Below are 19,282 nucleotides of genomic sequence, written 5' to 3'. Positions count from 1 at the left end.
GATATAATAAATTATATTATTATAAAATAAAGTATAATAATACTCAGTAGTAATACTTTAGTACCAGCCAGTGCGTTTCAGGAGCCACCCCCATCAGTGCTTATAGATTTGAAAATCTTACATGGACTCAGGGATGCTCTTTAACAAAACAATCTGCATTTAAATGTGTAATAGAAATGCAAAATAAACAATCGGTGGTTTTGTTTGTGTTAGCAGCATTGTGCTGAAGCCCCCCTCAAATTGTTTTCATTGTACAGAGCTGATGTTTTACAAGATGTTTTAACAAGAGCGAGGGGAGTTAAATATAATTAAAATGTTATCTCTCTGTACGCAGCACGAAGGATTATGGACAAGCATACAATTACCATAACTAGTTTCAGTAAACAAAATTTAAAATGTATGTTACTCAAACTTGTGAGCAGCAGGGAGTATATACCTGTATGGGCAATGGAATTAAATGGCTGTTGGGTATAGTGGGAAATGCAAGTGGAAAGCCAGGCAAACTCCGGGTGGCTCTGTCGGCTAATGAAGGGGGGGGGTCCGCTGACGTCACCAGACTCCTCCCACCTTCCCTTCATTAGCCGACAGAGCCACTTGAGGAAGGAGTCCAGTGACATCGATGTCCGTGATGTCACCGGATCGCCGACGGGACTCCCGGAAGCCGGCGGAGGTGAGTGTTTTCATTAGCGATCAAAAGCATTTTAATCAAAACAAAAATTTTAACGATTAATTGCGGAATTAATCGTTCATTTCCACAGCCCTAATTATATATATATGTATGTATATATGAGAGAGCGAGACAGACATATTTACACACACACACACACACACACACACACATGTATACACACACACACGAGAAAAAGTATTAGGCAGAAGTGAAAAAAAGCTTTAAAGTATGCTTTTGGAAATAAACAATAAAAATATGTATTTTTATTGTTTATTTTTTTTATCAATTTACACAATGCAAAGTAAGTGAACAGAAGAAAAATCTAAATCAAATCAATATTTGGTGACTGCTCTTTGGCTTCAAACCATCATTCATTCTAAATGTGCCCATACACCTTACAATTATCTGCAGATTTTCTGTGGTCAGATGGAAAAAGTGCAACAGATTGGCCCAGGTGGAGATTACTCCATCCACACAGATAAGTGTAGATGGAGGAATCGGTTGCACCTTTTCTATCTGACCACAGAAAATCTGCAAATAATTGTAAGGTGTATGGCCAGCTTTTCTCAGATTGATACCATGCACTGAAGCAGCTACAGTATGTCACTAAAGCTGGCCATACAACAGTAGAATTTTCTACAGTAGAATAGTAGACTATTTCAAGTATTATTGAAATAGTCGTTCAATTTGCTAATAGTTAATGGGGTTAAATCGACAAATGATTTTGCACAAACTCAGGGATTTTGTAGGATTAGTCAGATATAGGATTAACCAATTATACCACACAGGTGCTAATCATCATCAATTGCATATGTAGGTTGAAACACAGTCATTAACTGAAACAGAAACAGCTGTGCAGGAGGCTTAAAAAACTCTGCTGCTAAGGGGAGGTTGTGGAAGACAGTTTCGTGTCACAAGGTATACATAATGGTAAAATGGAACACAGCAATAAGACACAAGGCAAAGATTTCAAAGCAGATGGGGGTTTCAAGATGTGCTGTTCAAGCTCTTATGAAGAAGCACAAAGAGACGGGCAACGTTGAGGACCGTAGACGCAGTGGTTGGCCAAAGAAACAAAGCCCATTTCCATCTTTGTAGAGGTATTTTTAAAGAAACATATGCTGGCAATGAACACCGTGGAAACAAGGCTAAGCGACTCAACTATGCATGAAAACATTGGAAAAAATATGGCAGCAGATGCTCTGGACTAATGAGTCAACATTTGAAATATTTGGCTGTAGCAGGAGACAGTTTGGTCGCTGAAGGGCGGTACAATAATGAGTGTCTAGAGCAGGGGTGCCCATAAAGTCGATCGCGTAGCGATCAGTGGTAGATCGCGATAGCCTCTCCTCCAGCCTGTGGTGCTTCTCTGGATCCCGGCTGCTCTCCCCATCTGTATGCAGCAGGGGTTCCGAGAAGAAATGAAGGAACCGCTGCAGCCAGCGGCGGGAGCTGCTGTCACAGAACTAACGCCGAGCGGTGAGGAGAAACAGCCGGCGCCTCTCCCCTCACTGCTCGGCTTTAGTTCTGTGACAGCGGTTCCGTCCCCCCGCGGCTGCAGCGCTTCTTTCACTTCTCGGATCCGCCGCTGCCTCTGCCCGGGAGAGCAGCGCGAATCCAGAGGAGAAGCTAGGCCCCGTTTGCATGGTCGAGCGGCAGTGATATGTTCCGATCCTCTGTACACTGGAGGGATCAGCTGATCACTCCAGTGTTTGTAAATAACTGGGGACACATAGTACTATGTGTCCCCAGTTATAAATGAACAGTCGCGTCAGCCACACGAGCACCGCGGGAGGACAGGACGCACTGGAATGTAAGCCGGCCGACTCCCTGCGTTCAGGGGCGGGAGGGGGTGTGGGGTTGTATTGAAGTCAATGGCACCGCAGCCATACCCGCCGCCCACAGTGTGATCGCCGCAACCAGAACGCAGGCACATTAGTGCCTGCATTCCGGTCCAGTGCAATCTGCAAAAATAGTGCTAGCAGCATTTTTCTGGAGTGTGAGTGTATGTGTAATAAATATACATACATACATACATACATACATACACACACACACACACACACACACACACACACACACAAAAACACCAATGGAATCTATATACTGTACCTAAAAGCATTGATGGGCTATCTACAAAATCAATTGTGGTAGTCAACACTCCATTCCTTCTAAATGAATAACATGTACAACAATTTGTATGATACAGATCAGCCTTTCTCAACTAGTTACTTCTGGCTTCCTCAGGGTGCCTTAAAATTGCTTTCCATGAAGCAGGCATTCCCTGGGAAAGACAATCTAGGAACTGTGAAATCCATTCAGAAAGGAATGGAGGTTTATCTTTGTCCAGACCTGCTCCGCCTTCTGCCCTCTGCTACAGGTCCGGATGTAAAGGTTTGACTCTGATGTGATGGGGGACTGAAGACTCTGATTGAAGGGGTAACTGATATAAAAAAGGAACCCTAATGTAAAGTGGCGAATTCTGATATGAAAAGGGGACTCTAATGTAAAGGGGGACGCTGATGTGAAGAGGGCTACTAATGTGAAGGGGGGACTCTGCTGTGAAAGAGGGGGCATCTGATGTGCAAGAGCCTTCTAGTGTGAGAGGGGGGACTCTGGTGTGCAAGGAAGAGGCTCCTGATGTAAACGGGGACTGATGCAAAAGGGGATGTTCCCAATTTTATTTCTATTTTTTGCGTAGGGTCCCCCATTAAAATCCATTACAGACCCCTATCTGGATTTAAGGGTCTGGTATGGTTTTTGGAGGACCACACAACATTCTTTACATTCATGGCTTGTTGTTTACATTTTAGACTAGGGCGCCTTGAGATTGTGTATACTTTTAAAGGGTGCTGCGACTGCAAAATGTTGGGAAACGCTGATATAGATAACTATATACAATACCATACTATTGAAAGAATGTTGTTTATGAAAAAGGGAAAGTGGCTGCCATATGGGAAATTGCAAATTCGAGTGACTGGCTCATGGTGTATCAATGAGGTACTGCCAATGCTCTTGTGCATCTCAATGAATCATATCTACAACAAACTTTGTAAGAGATGTCTGTGAAGGTTCTCATTCATCCAGGTCATGGTATAGCTGTAAAAAATAAGTCAGTCAACGCAAGACTTATTTTTTTACAGTAAGAGATTGACAACTAAAAACCATACTGCTGGCCGACTCCCTTCTGGAGGGGGGGGAAAAAAAAACAAGGTGAGTGGCTGCCGTAGGGGAGCTTGAAAAATCAGACAAGTGGAATGCATCCTGATTGACCACTGAATATTTGATGCACAATTCCCCTTGATATTATACAGCCTTATGAGAGGAATGAAAAAAACCCAAACAAATGATTTTCAGATCAACATACAGTATATATAACCTAAGTGGAGAGCATAATGTTCTTAAATACATTTTATGATAACCTTTTAACCATTTTTGCTTTGCGATTAATAGTCACCTTTGCTTCTCTGGGATCATTTCAAGTTCAGTACAGTATCATTTTGGAGGTTTTGTGTCTTCTTGAAATCACCTAAAAAGGTTTCTAATACAATTTTTATGACACAACATTAGGTGTCTAAAGTTCAGTTCTAATACAATTATGCGGGGGGAAAAAGAATACATTTATACAAACCAAGTACATATATATTTATATATAAAAATGTTTATTGTACTTCAAATACACAAACTCAACAAATTCATTGTCCCAAAATGAACCTTCAAAAAAAGACATGTCTAACGCTGACAAAGTTACAGGAACTACTGTGATGAGTAATCCCCCCCCATCTTCTGCAAAGTAAATGAAAACTATGTTTGGGAAAAAAAAACATTTATACAAGAAGATAAAGTCAGTTGTGTCTGACAGCAACAGATGAAGGCCTCATTCTAGGTCCTGAACTTGCTGATAATTCTGAAAGGGAACAAACCCCCCCCCCCAAAAAAATATGCCTTTCAAATCCAACAAATGAAAATGGGCGTGGAGAAAAACACTTGTTCAATTCCAGCAGAGTATCTCCCAGTCTGGTATGGACAGTCCAAAAATACTTTCAAATGGTTATTGCGATCCAAAAACATTATGTGGCCGGGCTGTTATGGTACCACACTTTCCAGTCAAACTGACATGAAGAAATCAGACTGCTGCAGATGATGCGACTCATTTGAAAATTCTAATGAAACACCTAAGACAGTTGTGATACTTAGATTTCTAGAGCGTTGGACAGATAACCATTTTCTAGCGTAATTCTGCTCTTTATTTAATTTTGTTGTTTTCTCCTTGTGTACATGAAGTTATTTGTTTTGCTTTTCTTTTGCAGTTGCTTTTAGGATAATTACCCAAGACAAACCTTGCGGTGTTGCTCATGCAGTTGTTATGAACAGTTGGTATGAATGGACATATATTTAAGTAGGGGATGTCCCGTTATTTTGTGGTTCTTCGTGCAGGCTCTGAGGCAGTTGGTGGAGGCGGTGGGCCACGTCTATCAAGATCGTCTACATAGGACACAATAAGTTTACGTCTCTCCTCGGGAATGCAGTCAAGTACTAGGTAGCGTTTGTCATTTTGAAGAACCTTTTCAACGTCCTTTAGATGCTGGTCAGATTCTTGAACTAATTTCTTTGACCTAGAATAGAAAGTTTGAAATTGTTAGTTTGATACAAATCTTTTGAAGTGGAATTTTCTTCTTTTTTTTGGCAGCAAAAGCAGGGTTTGATCCCACACTGTCATTACCACTGTCTAGAACTGCTACTACTGTGGCAACCACAACTCTACTATGAGCTGAACCGACCCCTAGGGGTGTATTCGTCATAATCAATGCACTCAGAGGGACTTGATAACCTATTACAAAGCAAATTCTCCAGAGGAATACATGGAAAAGATACTCCAAAGAGTAGAATCAGGAAGTGCTGCTAACAGCACTGCCCAAGCTTTCCTGACCATGGAGACAGACAACATTATTGACCTGGCAAGGAATCATATGCTCCCTTACTGCAGTCTAAAAACATTCCGTACTACAGTTATACATTCTGTAACCCCTTCATGACTGAGCTTGTTTTTAGTTTCTGTTCATTAATGACTGATGCACTTTTTATATTTTTGTTAGGAGAGCTGGACAGGGCTGTAGAAGGTCCTTAACCCATCAGCAGGATCAGTATCTGTTCCTTTGTGCAACGAGGAACAGGATGAGTACTGACAGAGCCCTACAAAATGACCTCCAGCAGGCCATTGGTGTGAATGTCTCTGACCAAACAATCAGAAACAGATTTCATGAGGGTGGCCATAGGGCCCGACATCCTCTAGTGGGCCCTGTGCTCACTGCCCGGCACTGTGGAGGTCGATTAGCATTTGCCATTGAACACCAGAATTGGCAGGTCCGCCACTGGCGTCCTGTGCTTTTCACAGATGAGAGCAGGTTCACCCTGAGCACATGTGACAGACGTGAAAGGGTCTGGAGAAGCCGTGGAGACCGTTATGCTGCCTGTGACAGACGTGAAAGGGTCTGGAGAAGCCGTGGAGACCGTTATGCTGCCTGTAACATCGTTCAGTATGACCGGTTTGGTGGTTGGTCAGTGATGGTCTGGGGAGGCATATCAATGGAGGACGGACAGACGTCTACAGGCTAGACAATGGCAACCTGACTGCCATTAGGTATCTGGATGAAATCCTTGGACCCATTGTCAGACCCTACGCTGGTGCAGTGGATCCTGGGTTCCTAACACATTACCCAGTCCAGTATACAGTAGATATCCAGCATGATATCTTTCCCCATTGAGATCTGATGTGTTTTCAAAGTATTCCTTTAATATATATATATATATATGCACGTTTTTGGCCACGCGGTTTTCTGTCCACGAAACACACGTTTGATGCGCGTTTACTAAATCTAATATGCGGAAGTCAATGGATCCGTGCGGAAATCCGCCCCAAAGAAGCTCAAGTACTATTTTGAGCATTGGCCGTTTTCAGCACTTCAATCAGCGCTGAAACACGCCCAGGTGTGAGCCCAGCCTTACAGTTTACATCTGTACAGTTACAAACCTGTATGTAATAAATTTTGTTTCCTTCAAAAGCGTCCGGAAGTCAGCTTTGGCAGTTATGTGCTTATCTCGGATATATTCTTCAAATTCTCTTTGCCTTTTCTGCAAACACAAAAAAGTAATATATAGATCATGGATGGATTAGCATGGTTAGACAACTTTAAAGGCTAATGGAGCATTAAGGCAACACACATTCTACATTCACATTGTAAAAATAATCAGCAAGTAAATCACACTTTTTGCTTGCTGTACCATTTTCTCATTAGGGCTATTCATAAACCAATTTACTGGTTTTCCCGCAAATAGCTATCCCTGCATCTAACAAGTTCAGTTCAGTGTTTACTAAGCTACAGCTTAGATTACAACATAAACCTCCAAAGACTGTGCTATTCCCATTCAGTCTAAGCAGACTTGCATCAATAGGAATGAACAGAAAAGTGCAATCACTGTGCTGCAATACAAGGCAGGATACACTGCATCTATAATTAGCAAATAAGGCTGCCCCATCTACAATGTAAATTAAATGAAAAACTATTATCGGGAAACAAGGTTTTGAAGACAATAATGCACTGTTATGGTTATATAAATAAACATGAAACCGGCAGAATATATATGAGAGCCACTGCTATTGTTGACTCGTTTTCAAAAGTTGCAAACCACAGACAAGTCATTCGTATAAAAGTCATATATCCCAAAACGTCACTAGTTGCATACTCATTAGAGGTCAATGAATCACTGACATTGAAGAAGGGCTAGTGAGATTTTTGTAGGCAATGTAAAATGTGTTTTGTTTGAGTTGATTAGGGCACACAGGAATTAAGAAACAGTTGGATCATACTGCCACTTTCACGAGGTCAGGACACAGGCAAACAGAAAAATTGTTAACCAGCCCCTGTAAAACCCAGCATGCCTCTGTTTTGTGAGAAAGAAATACACAGGGCCAATAACACGTAGGCAGAGTTATCTATCTATTTGCAGGGGCCTGCAGTAATACTGGGCAAAAGGGACTGCCTCGAAGGAGGCCACAATCAGCCATAGGACTCTTATGCAGAAGTGTAGCGTCAGTTGACTGCTGGTGCCCTAGGTTGGAAGTGGCTAGTCTGAATTTTCTGCTAAGGAAGAAAAATCCATTGCTTGAGCTGTGTTTAGGACCAGACATTCTAAGCGAAGAGTCAGTTTAGGCGCTGATTTTTGAAGGTTAAAGGATACACTCGAACCTCTGCAAGGTCTGGATGGTTAGGTCTACAACCAGAACCTGTGATCAGGTGGTCATCAAACAATCAGAGTGCAGTGAGGCTATCTGGGCTGTTCTACAATTTTTTGTTGGCTAATCTCCAATCCTCCTGTAGGTGTATAACCCAACAGAGTTCCTGTGTTCCTCAATGGACAAAAAAAGAAAAATTCTCACTGCAATTGCCAATTGTGCCTTTTATTACTGCATTTTTTTCATCAATTTGTTAAAGCAAAACCAACAAAGGAAATATCTGTATAGGCAAACCTTTTATTTTAGTAACCTAAAATATTCAAAACTAAAGACAACACAAGTATTTGAAGAAAACCTATCTTACCCGATCACTGGAAGAAAACTTTATAAACCGAGGGTCATCTTTTATAATTTTCTTAACTTCTTTCCAAGTTGAAGTTAAAGTAATCTGGAGGAAAAAACAAAAACAAAAACTGATGTTAATAAGGCCGTCAGACATGTAAATTCTACTGAAAGGAATAACATGGCTATGTGAAAGGTAAACAGCCAGAAAGGCCTGTAAGCTGACATTGTTAATATCAGTATATACATTGCTCATAGTTGGGAGCCTTGAGCCCTAATAACATGACTTACTGTATACGTTTCATCCAGGAGCTGTCGGAAATGTTCTCGCTTCTTCTTTGTAAGAGCATCAATGTGCTCATTGAAAAGTTTTTCTTTTTCTTCTCTTTCAAGTAGTGAACCAGATTCCCATCTGTGATCTTTTCGTAACGTCCTTCTGGTGTCTGACCACGAAACGTCTGAAGATCGAACCTGTGGAGGCAAGAAAAAAAAAAACACAGGTATATTCTAGTAATTAAAAAAAACTATAGATTCTGACCTGCACATATCGAATCAGGCCATACCAGTGCACTTGCTGAAGATGAGCACCAAGTATGAGGGACTTTGCCTATTATAATGCATTATCGGTTGCACTGTTTCAATAAACACTGTATAACCTTGACTCACTGCAAGTATCTTAACCCCTTCATGACTAAGCTTGTTTTTCATTTCTGTTCGTAAATTACTTACACACCTTTGACATTTTTGCTGTGCGATTCTTCCACGTCAATAATATACTTTCTTACAAAGTGCACCCACACATATTATATTTTTTTTTTTTTTTGAGGACATATAGGGTTATATATTTATATCACATATGTGTACCTAACGCCTCACTTAGGACAAAACATTAAAATTGAGGAAAAAAACATAAAGAAAAACACTTTTTCACCAGTTTTGTTTTGTAGTATTTTTTAGAAATATAGCACAGCTAAAAAAATGCATCAAATACATTCATTTATTTGTCCTTTATTTGGAAAAACCTCACATCCCTAGGATTAGACATTTTTCTGTAGCCTTTTTTCTGTACTTTTCAACCTGTCACACTTAGGGACAGTGACATACTTTGAACATCACTCTGGAGGGTGGCTACTTTTGTTCCCCATGGCCACTGTGTGTGTTGTAAAATAGCCACTGCTCCAAATGCGCATCTGTGATGAACCATAACTTTAATACAAATTGGCTGACAAAACATGAGATTGTTGTCCATCACGGGAGTGAGATTGGAGTGATGGCTACTTCACAACACACACAGGGACCAAGGGGAACAGCAGTAGCTACCCTCCAGAAGGAAGGACAGTGTCAGCATGAATACACAGATGATTTGAGGTTCCGCAGCTGAGTGACACACAAATAAGGTACAGTATTGTTAATAGTAAAAGGTACTTGAATGCATTTTTAAAATGTAACTACCGTACTGAGTTTAGTGTTACTTTAAACCAGAATCCCTTCAAGTCGATACATTTTTAGAATATGCTTTTTTTCAAGCTAACATTTGCTGTACATGCTTGGCATTTAGATTTTATATTAAAAGTTAAAGCATTATCTATTCAAACAGATAAAGGCCACACAAGTCCAATCATTACCATATCAGACAGGAGGGCTTTAAAATTCTGGATGGCTTCCTCCCGCTTGTGCTGCTCTCGCTCTCTATCAATCTCCTTGGTCTGTTCAGATCTGGCTTTCTGCACCTCCCGTTCTCGTTCCCGTAAACTGGCCTCAATACGAGCCTGCCTTTCTAGCTCCTTTTCTTTTTCAGTATCCAAATTCTGCAGAGAGACATGAGAATGATCCACATTACAATCAGCTAACAAAAAAACAACAGTTAAAGAAACCAGTAACATTAATAAAGTTGATGAAAACCATTCAATGCCATCCTTTTTTTTTTTTTTTAGCATTTCTGCACCCATCTGGAAAATGTACTTATTCTTTTTTTTTTTTTTTATCATTTCTGCACCCATCTGGAAAATGTACTTATTCAGCACAAATAAAGGCAAACATGCAACAATTAGACAAATTATTTGATAAAATAAACATCTTTCAATAATAGACTACCCAGTCACTGATGCTATGACATTATGGACTTTCCTCATGCCCCCATGTCAGGGAATGTGCTCAGCGACTGACTGTCTAAGGCACTGAGACCTGCATTGTGGGAGGTAGAAGTGAAAGTAATTTGCTACCCCACACGTGGATATGATATATCTATCTATATTTATATAGATATCTATTATTTAACTGGGGCTCCAGTAGGTGAACCAGTGTTCCCAGTGTTTAAAGGAAACCAACACTAGCTGAGCTTTCCTGATTTGCAAAAGATTACAAGAAGCTAGAATAAAGAGAATTTTAATTGTTTAATAAATAACATGATTCGAGGGTGTAAATCTACAATTTGAATGCAGTTTAGATTTAAAGTAAAAAGAACAGATCCTTTTACAGAATTTTTGGAGAATTACATTGAACAAAAAGCGCTTATGGTAAGAATAAAGCTGCGGTAACATACTTTCACCAACTTTTCGATGTACTGTTTGAAAAGTTCTTCTCGGGCCGAGGAGCTCTCTACAGCCTTGTATCTGGGATCCCCCTCAAATTTGTCTTTTACTTTGCTCCATCGAGACTGTGCATCTAAATGGTGATTTGCTAACAGCTCAAAGAAGTCATTTTTCACCTGAAATAAAACACCCCACATTTCAGCAACTCATAAATAAGACTTTTATAAGAGTTTATCTTGTTCTTTTAAAAAAATAAATCACCAACTTCATCACAAATGATCCTTTTACCTAGATTCTGCCAAGTAGGAAATAAATACATTTGCCATTGTGAATTTGAACCCCTTTAAAATATGCATTTATCCTTACCCTTACTGGTATATCAGTAGAAAATAATACAATGCGATAGTTTGACAACTACTCAGTCATGCAGCGCTGTACCAAAATTTTTTTCATATACTTGTCCCCTTGCAACATACTGCCGCCCTCCTTGACTACCCTGGAGAGAAGTGACACTCATGAGTAGTATGTACCACAAGGGGCTTTCTATGTTCCAAGGACAAGGGATTTTTCTGAGGAAGAGAGTGGAAGCCCAGCTTCAGAAACCAAGTTAACATGGACTGGAACGAGGGATCCAGGGGAAGGTGCACTGTTCTGTGGAGTGGCCCAGAGATAAAAAAGGATCAACTGAAAGGGGAAGCGGGCAAAGGACTAGCCTGTGGGCCTAAAAAGGGGGCTCTCTCTACCTGCCTGTTGGGGATGCACACTACCCAAATAACTGCCTGGATGCACAATCATCACCTAGATGCATCTATTTGTACGGTAGGGGCACATCATCATGCAGAGAGCTTCTCGGAGGGGTTAACTGGCCTCCGACTTCGAGCCCTATAGGCTGGGTTAGAATCAGGCCCTGAAAGCCTGCATGCACCTATCGCAGAAGTAGATGAAGGAGAAGGGTGGGACACAGCGGATCTCTCCATAAACTTCTTACATTGAGGTAGGAGTATGTTCTGCCTCCCGTGGCAAACCATATTATGGTTGGGTTGAAGAAATGACATCCCTCAAGGGCAAGAAAATCAGAGGCTCTTTGAATGTGCCACCAGAATCCCAGCAGTGTAACCAGAGTGCTCTTTGCATTTGTATGGACATCAGACTCAGGCGGGACAAAAGTTTAGGCGCTTGTAACAAGCCATCACAATTAAAGCATAAGGCTCACACACTGAATCAAACAAGGGTGGGGGTCTACCCTGGCAGTAGAGAGATCCTTTTTAAGCAATCTAACCCATTCTACCATGTTGAAGGCAAACTAGGACTTGAAGTGTATTTCCACCTCAGAAGCCAAATTTGAGAAACCCCCACTACATGCTTATATTGTGTTCCAATTTCACTATATGTTTATAATATGTTTACTGTTTAACCCAAAGTGGGGAAAGAGCACCATTTAACAAACTCCGCCTCAAAGAGGAATAGTCCTAATACACCCTCAGTTGAGGTACAAGGCCCTTCAGGTTGTTTCTGGTCTATACAGAGGGATACTTCGCATGGCAGGTACAGTTAAAGGTCTGTAGGAGATCTAAAAGACTATAGGCTGATTCTCCAATTGCAGGAGAGTTAAGTACTTCATCATTAAAGTCTGAAACGACCTCATGTAGTTCTGAGGTGACTCAAGTGCAGTTCCTTAAGAGATGGGCTGTTGGGATTCTGAGTCAGATATGTTCACAGGGACGTGTGGCCCAGCCTGTTCTAAGGTTTTGGGAAGGCCATAGACCGGATGAAGAGCGCTTAGAGCATCTGCATTCAGTTTCTGGTGAGGAATTGGGTGAATTTTAATCATAGGGTCACTGGATTGAGGGCATCAGTCCACTCAGAGGATACCGAGTAGATCACCATGAACTGTTAGGGGAGTATGGGCTGGGGTCACTCATAGTAGAGGGACTGTCCTTCTGTGTCTATGGGAAGACATGTTGTGTTTGTATAGTTGTACTGCAACAAGGCCCAAAGTGAGGCAGTGCATCAGGTACTCACAAACCCAGGCAGTTAGTGCTGCTGTGTTTGGAACTGGCGAGGTTACTGTAGGCAGGCAGGGGGGACAGACATGAGGTTTGCGTGCTGCTTGTAAAAAGGTGGAAATCCCGCGATTGTACGATAATCGTGCAGTGTATGGAAGGCGTGCAACCGTTTCTACAGTACGGTCGCACGTCTTCCGTCGAACCAGCATGCTAGAAAAACCCGCCGGGAATCGTACGAGTTAGTGGCCTGCTGGTTCGACAACTGCCGAACGGGCCAGTGCGCGCCCGTTTGCAGTCATCGTAAGTCCGCCCTTCATTACAGTCATCGGAAACCCGCCCCTCAGGGGGGCGGGCTTGCGATGATCGCATGTACGATTTGCCTGTCCAAGATGGGCAGATCGTACTTTTTTTTTTAGTACTTTACAACCCTCGCAAGACAAAAGTCTTGCGAGGGTTGTAAAGTGTATGGGCACCTTTAAGCAGGAGCACTTTTCTCTGCTAAGTTAAATAGAGCGAGCATGCACGTGTGTGTATGCCACACTTCACCCAGATGATGAGATCAGCGCTCAGTTCCTCAGTGTTAACACTTTGCGCAGTGAAAAGATACACTGCAAAACACCAGATATGACACGCCAATGTCAGGCTTAAGAAATGCCAATCCATATAGCTGTTATGTAGAGACCAGCTCAAGCAGTGATGTAGTGAGGAATCTTGACTGTCGTTAACAGAAGAAGAATACAAAAGAAAAAAAAACTAAAGAAAAAAACAAAATCTAAAAATCTATAAAAATATGACTAGACTTTTCACAGCAGAAATGAATAAGAGATGTCCATCCTCCTAGGAAACTAGCAAACAACTGAGACATGCTGGGTAAAGGAGGGGTTTTCCTGGGGCTGACTTACAAGTTTTTGTTTGCCAGTATCCAATCAATCATTCTGTAAACAGCAGCAGTATAACCAGACTGTATCTGAGTTCATGTATCCCTCAATCGAGAAGAGAATGGAAAAAGAACTAAATTGCAAACCGTCTCAACCAAACACCAGCACCTGAAGTTCCCAATGTAAATATGCAAAAGTGTATGTTTTACTGCATACTACACAGTTGTGCTGATGTCAGCAACAATGACTTCATCTTTTTAGAAATATAAACTACAGAGGGATAACAGCATGCTTAGATTTATCTTTCTGAAAAATGTTGGTGCTGGCCTATTTCCCGGATTCACCATTGGTGATCTGTGCTTCCCACTGCTGCCTTGTAGTTCAAGTGACATTTAAGTCTATTCATTTTTCATGCATGACCTTTAGCTAAGAGAAGCAGTCATTTATACCTAAAACTTATGTTTAAAGAAACACCAGAAGTAAAGACTAAAAGCTACAGGCATTACCCAGGAGACGGGAAAGGTCTGTGGGCTTTTAGGGGTTTATTGTAGATGCCAAGAAACCAATAGGGAAACCTTTTCGGGAGAAACAGCTCTTCACCATAAGGACATTCTCCTTCTCTGTGTGTATTCTCTCTGTGTAAAGATGCTTCCCAATATTGAGGTATCAGTATCTACCTTGATCTCTAGTGTCAATCATACTAGTGTTCTATACAGTAACAGGGCACAAAATGTCAGCTGTGACAGAACTAAGAATAACACAAGACTAATGCATGGGTGTCAAAGACAAAAAGCACCCTTAATGTATTCAACTTCTATCGGCCTACATTTTATTTGAGAGTGGCATGGCTGTTTTAATCCTTCCGCACTCTAAATTTAAAATCTAACCCTTAAACTTAACCTCTAACAGCAAGGTAAATAAGTCAAGACACCAGATTAGAGACACAGTTTTGCTGAGAAACCCATAGATCAAGCATTAAGGCTGGGTTCGTGCTGCCGTGCTGTGTTAACTGAATTTGAATGCCTAATGCACCAAAAAAGCTGCACACACTATTCCTTGTAATGCAGTGCCCCACAATGCATGGTAGTGCGTTGTAGTACCCTTCAACACAGGTGTGTTGGGATAAACTTAAGAATGAAAGGCACTTCAGCGCGCATATGTGCATAACTGTGTGCTACAGTGTGGACCCAACCTAAAACCGAAAAGCACCATAAAACCATGCTCTAAAACAGGGGTGGGGAACCTCCAGCTGTGGTGAAACTACAAATCCCATGATGCATCTGTCTCTTGGAATCATGCCTGTGGCTGTGAGAATCTTGCAATGACTCATGGGATTTGTAGTTTCACCACAGCTGGAGGGCCAGAGGTTTCCCACCCCAGCTCTAAAATAAGGTCACAAGATCATGTTGTTTGACTGTTTCAAAACATTCAAGTGATATTAAAGTCAAAAGGTTTTTAAGCTATTTCAATTGCTGCCTAACTCACTTACAATGGATGCTGCTCCTGATGTTTAAAAGTTTTAGCTTCCTACAAAATCTGCTAGTCCACGGAGTATTGTCCCCTTTCTCTTGCAGGGTCCTATGGAGCAACCTTTGTGCACAACCCCCCCCAAGCCATTCCCCTGCTTTCTGCTCCCCGTTCCTCCCTCTTTCCTTCTGTTCCTTGTTGTGATCTTGTACTGGACATGAAGTTTAGGAAGGCAGAGCTGATAGAGTTGGAGCCAGCTGTTTGTAAAACATAACTAAGTGTTTGGGCAAAAATTTAAAGAAATACTGTGCTGGGCAATGTATATTTGTTTGTGCTGGATTCTTTATTAAAAACGTTTGAGAGTTTCTTTCAGCATAGGAGGGAAAGCTGCAGTTTTATGTTGGCAAACATGTTATATAGACGCATGATACTAGGGGATATGTTCTGCATAACACGCATGAAACAAGTAGATATTATACTGTCAATCAGCTTCTATGGATAGAGGTAGACAGGCTAATGTTACTCTAGGGTTCCACCTCCAATGCATACTATAAACTGTGAGAATACTATAGATGAAAACAATTGCCTCAACTTTCACATTAACCCCTTGAAATCCATGAACTGAAGATTTGATATGTTACAGGGAGAAATTGAGAAATGTACCTTTTTCCAGACTTCCTCCTGAAAAATAGCAGAGCGCTTCCTGTTATGCGAGTGTGTCTGGGCACCCTCGTGCCTGCAGCCTTATAGCTGCATGTAATGCAATGCGAGATCTAAGTGCTGCTGCCTCTGACTGCTAGTCTCATGAGATTTGAAGTGAGATAATAGGGATATCACTACTTTTCTGCCGCTCTTGTTCTTGCTGGAGACTCGGACATCAGAAAACAAAGCCCTGCCTCTACCAAGATGGCCACCTCCACACAGAGCAGATCGAGGCATGGTAAGTCAGTAATGGGAAAAGATTGGATGCAGGGAGATCACAGGCAAATACTGGTAACTAGTCATATGGATCTCTGCCTGCTCTTTCTTTGGACACGGCTTTCAGAGTTCAGTTCCTCTAACATGGATCAATCATAACATTTTAAATTAAGAAGAATTGTTAATCACAAATAAAGTAAAGTCTAAAAAAGCAAATTAAACTGCATACCAGTCACATAACTAAAAGCACTGAATCCTTTGGCAGCAGCATGAATTCTAAGAGAATTAAGAGCTTACCTTCTCTCCTTTGTTTTTGGAATCTTCCTTCTCTTTCTTTCTTGCCGCTACCATAAATTCACCATATAAGGTTTCTCGATCTTTCATTTTTTCAATGGCTTTAAAACGGAGATCTTTGGCATGTTTGGCTGCAAATTCACTAAAGGTCATTCTGTAAAAATGCATCTCATCAGTGTCCATACCAATAGTATACAAAAAAATGCATTTAAATCAGCTGTTAAAGCATTTGTAGTTAGAAGTTTGTGAACAGAAAACAAAATGTAGAGTAGAATAAGGGAAGAGCCAAAGAGACCAAACACCTTTCAGCAAATTATTTCCAACTTCTGCAAAGACAGAAGTTTACTGTCCAAACAATGAACAAAATGTTAACTCCTGCTCACTCCTAACATTAATAGTACACACGTATTCCTGCATTTTTTTTATATGTTGTGGAATGCAACCTTAGGGAAAGATTTGAAAAAATTTGCTTCATGTAGGTAAAACCACAGCTCTTCAGACACAAATCCACCATTTTAATTTGGAGATCTGTCAGTGCAGCACCTTACAAGTACCTTGATGAACGGTATACACTAAAGAACAGGAAAAAGTATGATTTTTGTACTTTCTATAACCTCTTTTCCTTGGATTTTACTGAGCGACAAAGGGATTCCATTACAGTCAGGTTATACTGCTGCCTACAGAAGGTCGGGACACTGGCAAACAGAACAAGTTGTGAGCCAGTCTGTGTATAACTCCTCCTCTACCCAGCATGCCTCAGTTTTGTGAGAAAACAATACACAAGGCCAGAGAAACACACAGAGGAAAGATTTATTTTTTTGGCAAGTACAAAATTTTTATTTTTTTTATCATCCAATGAGGGTCACAGGAAATCTATTACAGTTGGGATGTCCAAATGAGAGGTGGGCAACAGCTACTGATGGGAACATCCATGACCGGGGGCCAACCTGATGTTCCAGAACTGGAAAAGAAAACTACCACCAAGAGAAAACTCCTGACTGAAGGAGCAAATGGGCTCCTGCAAGTGACAACTGGAGAGCCGACCAGTGACCCACCAACAGGTGATGGACATTCTATTAAAAATGGGATGAAATGCAGTCCAACAACTGAGGTCAACAGAAGAAAACCAATTCATCAGGTCCAAACACAGGAAAAAAACAATTCTTAAAGTGACACTAAACTCTGGAGTTAAATCCTAAATATACATTCAAGTATCATGTTAACAAAACTGTACCTTATTTGTGTATCACTCAACTGTATATCCTCAAATCATCTCTGAATTCATGCTGACACTGTCCTTCCTTCTGGAGGGTGACTTAATGCTCCACATGGTCCCTGCGTGTGTTGCAAGGTAGCCACCACTCCAACCTCGCTCATGTGATGGACTATAATCTCATGTTTAGTTTACCAACTTGTATTGAGATTGGAGTCCAGGAGAACTCCGGCTTTACACTATCCCCCACAGGGGGTATCTGTGAAAAGGATCCCAGAGCGTTCCCCCATTTTGACAGTACAGGGGAGCACATGGCAAGCCAGCAATGGATACCACATGACAAGCAGGAACAGAGAGGCACACAGGTGTTGAATCGCCTCAATGGAGAGATCATCCGCTGAGGAAATCCAAAATAAAAAGCCTTGCTACCCACAAAAGCAGTGTGGAGAAGAGGGGGACACTTAGCATCACCCATAGTAGATGCCAGACCTTCCCAGAGGAGAAGGTTTTCATTCAGGAAACTCCATCAATTTCCAAAATTGAAAGTAAACATCAAATTAAATTTGATTCATCAAGTCTCTGAAGACATTACTGAGTGAACTGATGAATGTTCGTACAAAAATCTACCATTGTTTGGCCAGTTTTACACTGATAAAATGTCACATTTAAGAGATGTCCAATGTCCGTTGGACACTCACAGAAGCATCCCTCGATGAGGGGGGGGGGAAAGTCTGCTTTGGTGAACCAGATAAAATTCCATGGGGTGGGGATACAGACAGAGAAGCATTCCTAGATAAACAAAAAGGTACCCCTCAACCCCACTAGAGACAACAAGGCATCTTGATTGAAGGCATCAAGGTAAAAAACCTCCAGCAGTGTAGCACAATAACAAAATCTTGATTGAAGTCACAAACATTAGAAGTCATACAAAAAGATTAGTTAAGACTTATTCAGTGGAAGAGAAGAAAAGGTGCCCAAACTCCTGCTGGGTAGAGGAGGGGTTATTTGGGGGATGGCTTACAACTTTTCCCATTTGCCAGTGTCCCAACATGCTGTAGGCAGCAGTATAACTCAACTTAATAGAATTCCTGTGTCCCTCAATGGACAAGAAAGAAAGAAAAGACACACGACATGGCTGTTGTGTGTCATTCTAGGTCTCTTCTGCTTACGTCGGTCTGTAATGGTAGAGTAATATCTAATCTTCATATCAAGTAATTGGGCTTTACCTAGTATTTGAATATAGAAACTGCCTAACAGAGAAACAAAATTAGCAGTGGCTGGCAATTTAGATAAGTGTTAACTTAAGCTTCTCAACTAGTCCAAATTTGAAAGTCAGTACACCCAGTGCATGCCGAGTCATTGATATGAATAGTGTAAATTAATTCACCCCTTACTAGATAGGAAAACAAAGCAGCTTGTGAGATGACTGCAAGTCAGGGACCCTGCTAAAGAATGGATGGTCCTGAGACTTCTAGACTGCCATTTCCTATAATCTATCATCTGTGCATTTAAGATGAGTGTACAATCTTAGCGTGCCTTGGTGCTGGGTAAAATTAGCTCCAATGTGCGTGCGTGCATGCATGCATGCTAGTTACATCATCCAGGGCTGGCCAATGATGCCAAACCAGGAATAAGACTGGGTGAAGATGGAAGTTACAAATGTTAAACTGGTCTGACAGCATTTATGGTGAGTGTCACTCTTTGACTAAAGTTATGTTTCTGTGCTCTA

The 19,282-nt window shown here is 41.3% G+C and overlaps 1 protein-coding gene across 1 annotated transcript in view; it reads right to left on the bottom strand.

Moving 5' to 3' along the window:
* Positions 1 to 4,938: 4,938 nt before the first annotated feature.
* LOC108787431 (transcription elongation regulator 1-like) overlaps positions 4,939 to 19,282 on the bottom strand; it is a gene marked incomplete at its 5' end in the record, with an annotated part of 22,693 nt that continues 8,349 nt past the window's right edge. Inside the window, 7 exons of the mRNA XM_018556986.1 lie at positions 4,939 to 5,286; positions 6,702 to 6,802; positions 8,269 to 8,352; positions 8,538 to 8,717; positions 9,872 to 10,054; positions 10,789 to 10,953; positions 16,344 to 16,494. Of these exons, the coding sequence (XP_018412488.1) occupies positions 5,085 to 5,286; positions 6,702 to 6,802; positions 8,269 to 8,352; positions 8,538 to 8,717; positions 9,872 to 10,054; positions 10,789 to 10,953; positions 16,344 to 16,494 (1,066 nt within the window). The remainder of the gene's footprint in view (positions 5,287 to 6,701; positions 6,803 to 8,268; positions 8,353 to 8,537; positions 8,718 to 9,871; positions 10,055 to 10,788; positions 10,954 to 16,343; positions 16,495 to 19,282) is intronic.

Source organism: Nanorana parkeri, unplaced genomic scaffold, assembly GCF_000935625.1.
Source record: "Nanorana parkeri isolate BGI_ZX_2015 unplaced genomic scaffold, ASM93562v1 scaffold261, whole genome shotgun sequence".
NCBI lineage: Eukaryota > Metazoa > Chordata > Amphibia > Anura > Dicroglossidae > Nanorana > Nanorana parkeri.
This window is presented reverse-complemented; position numbering and strand designations above follow the sequence as displayed.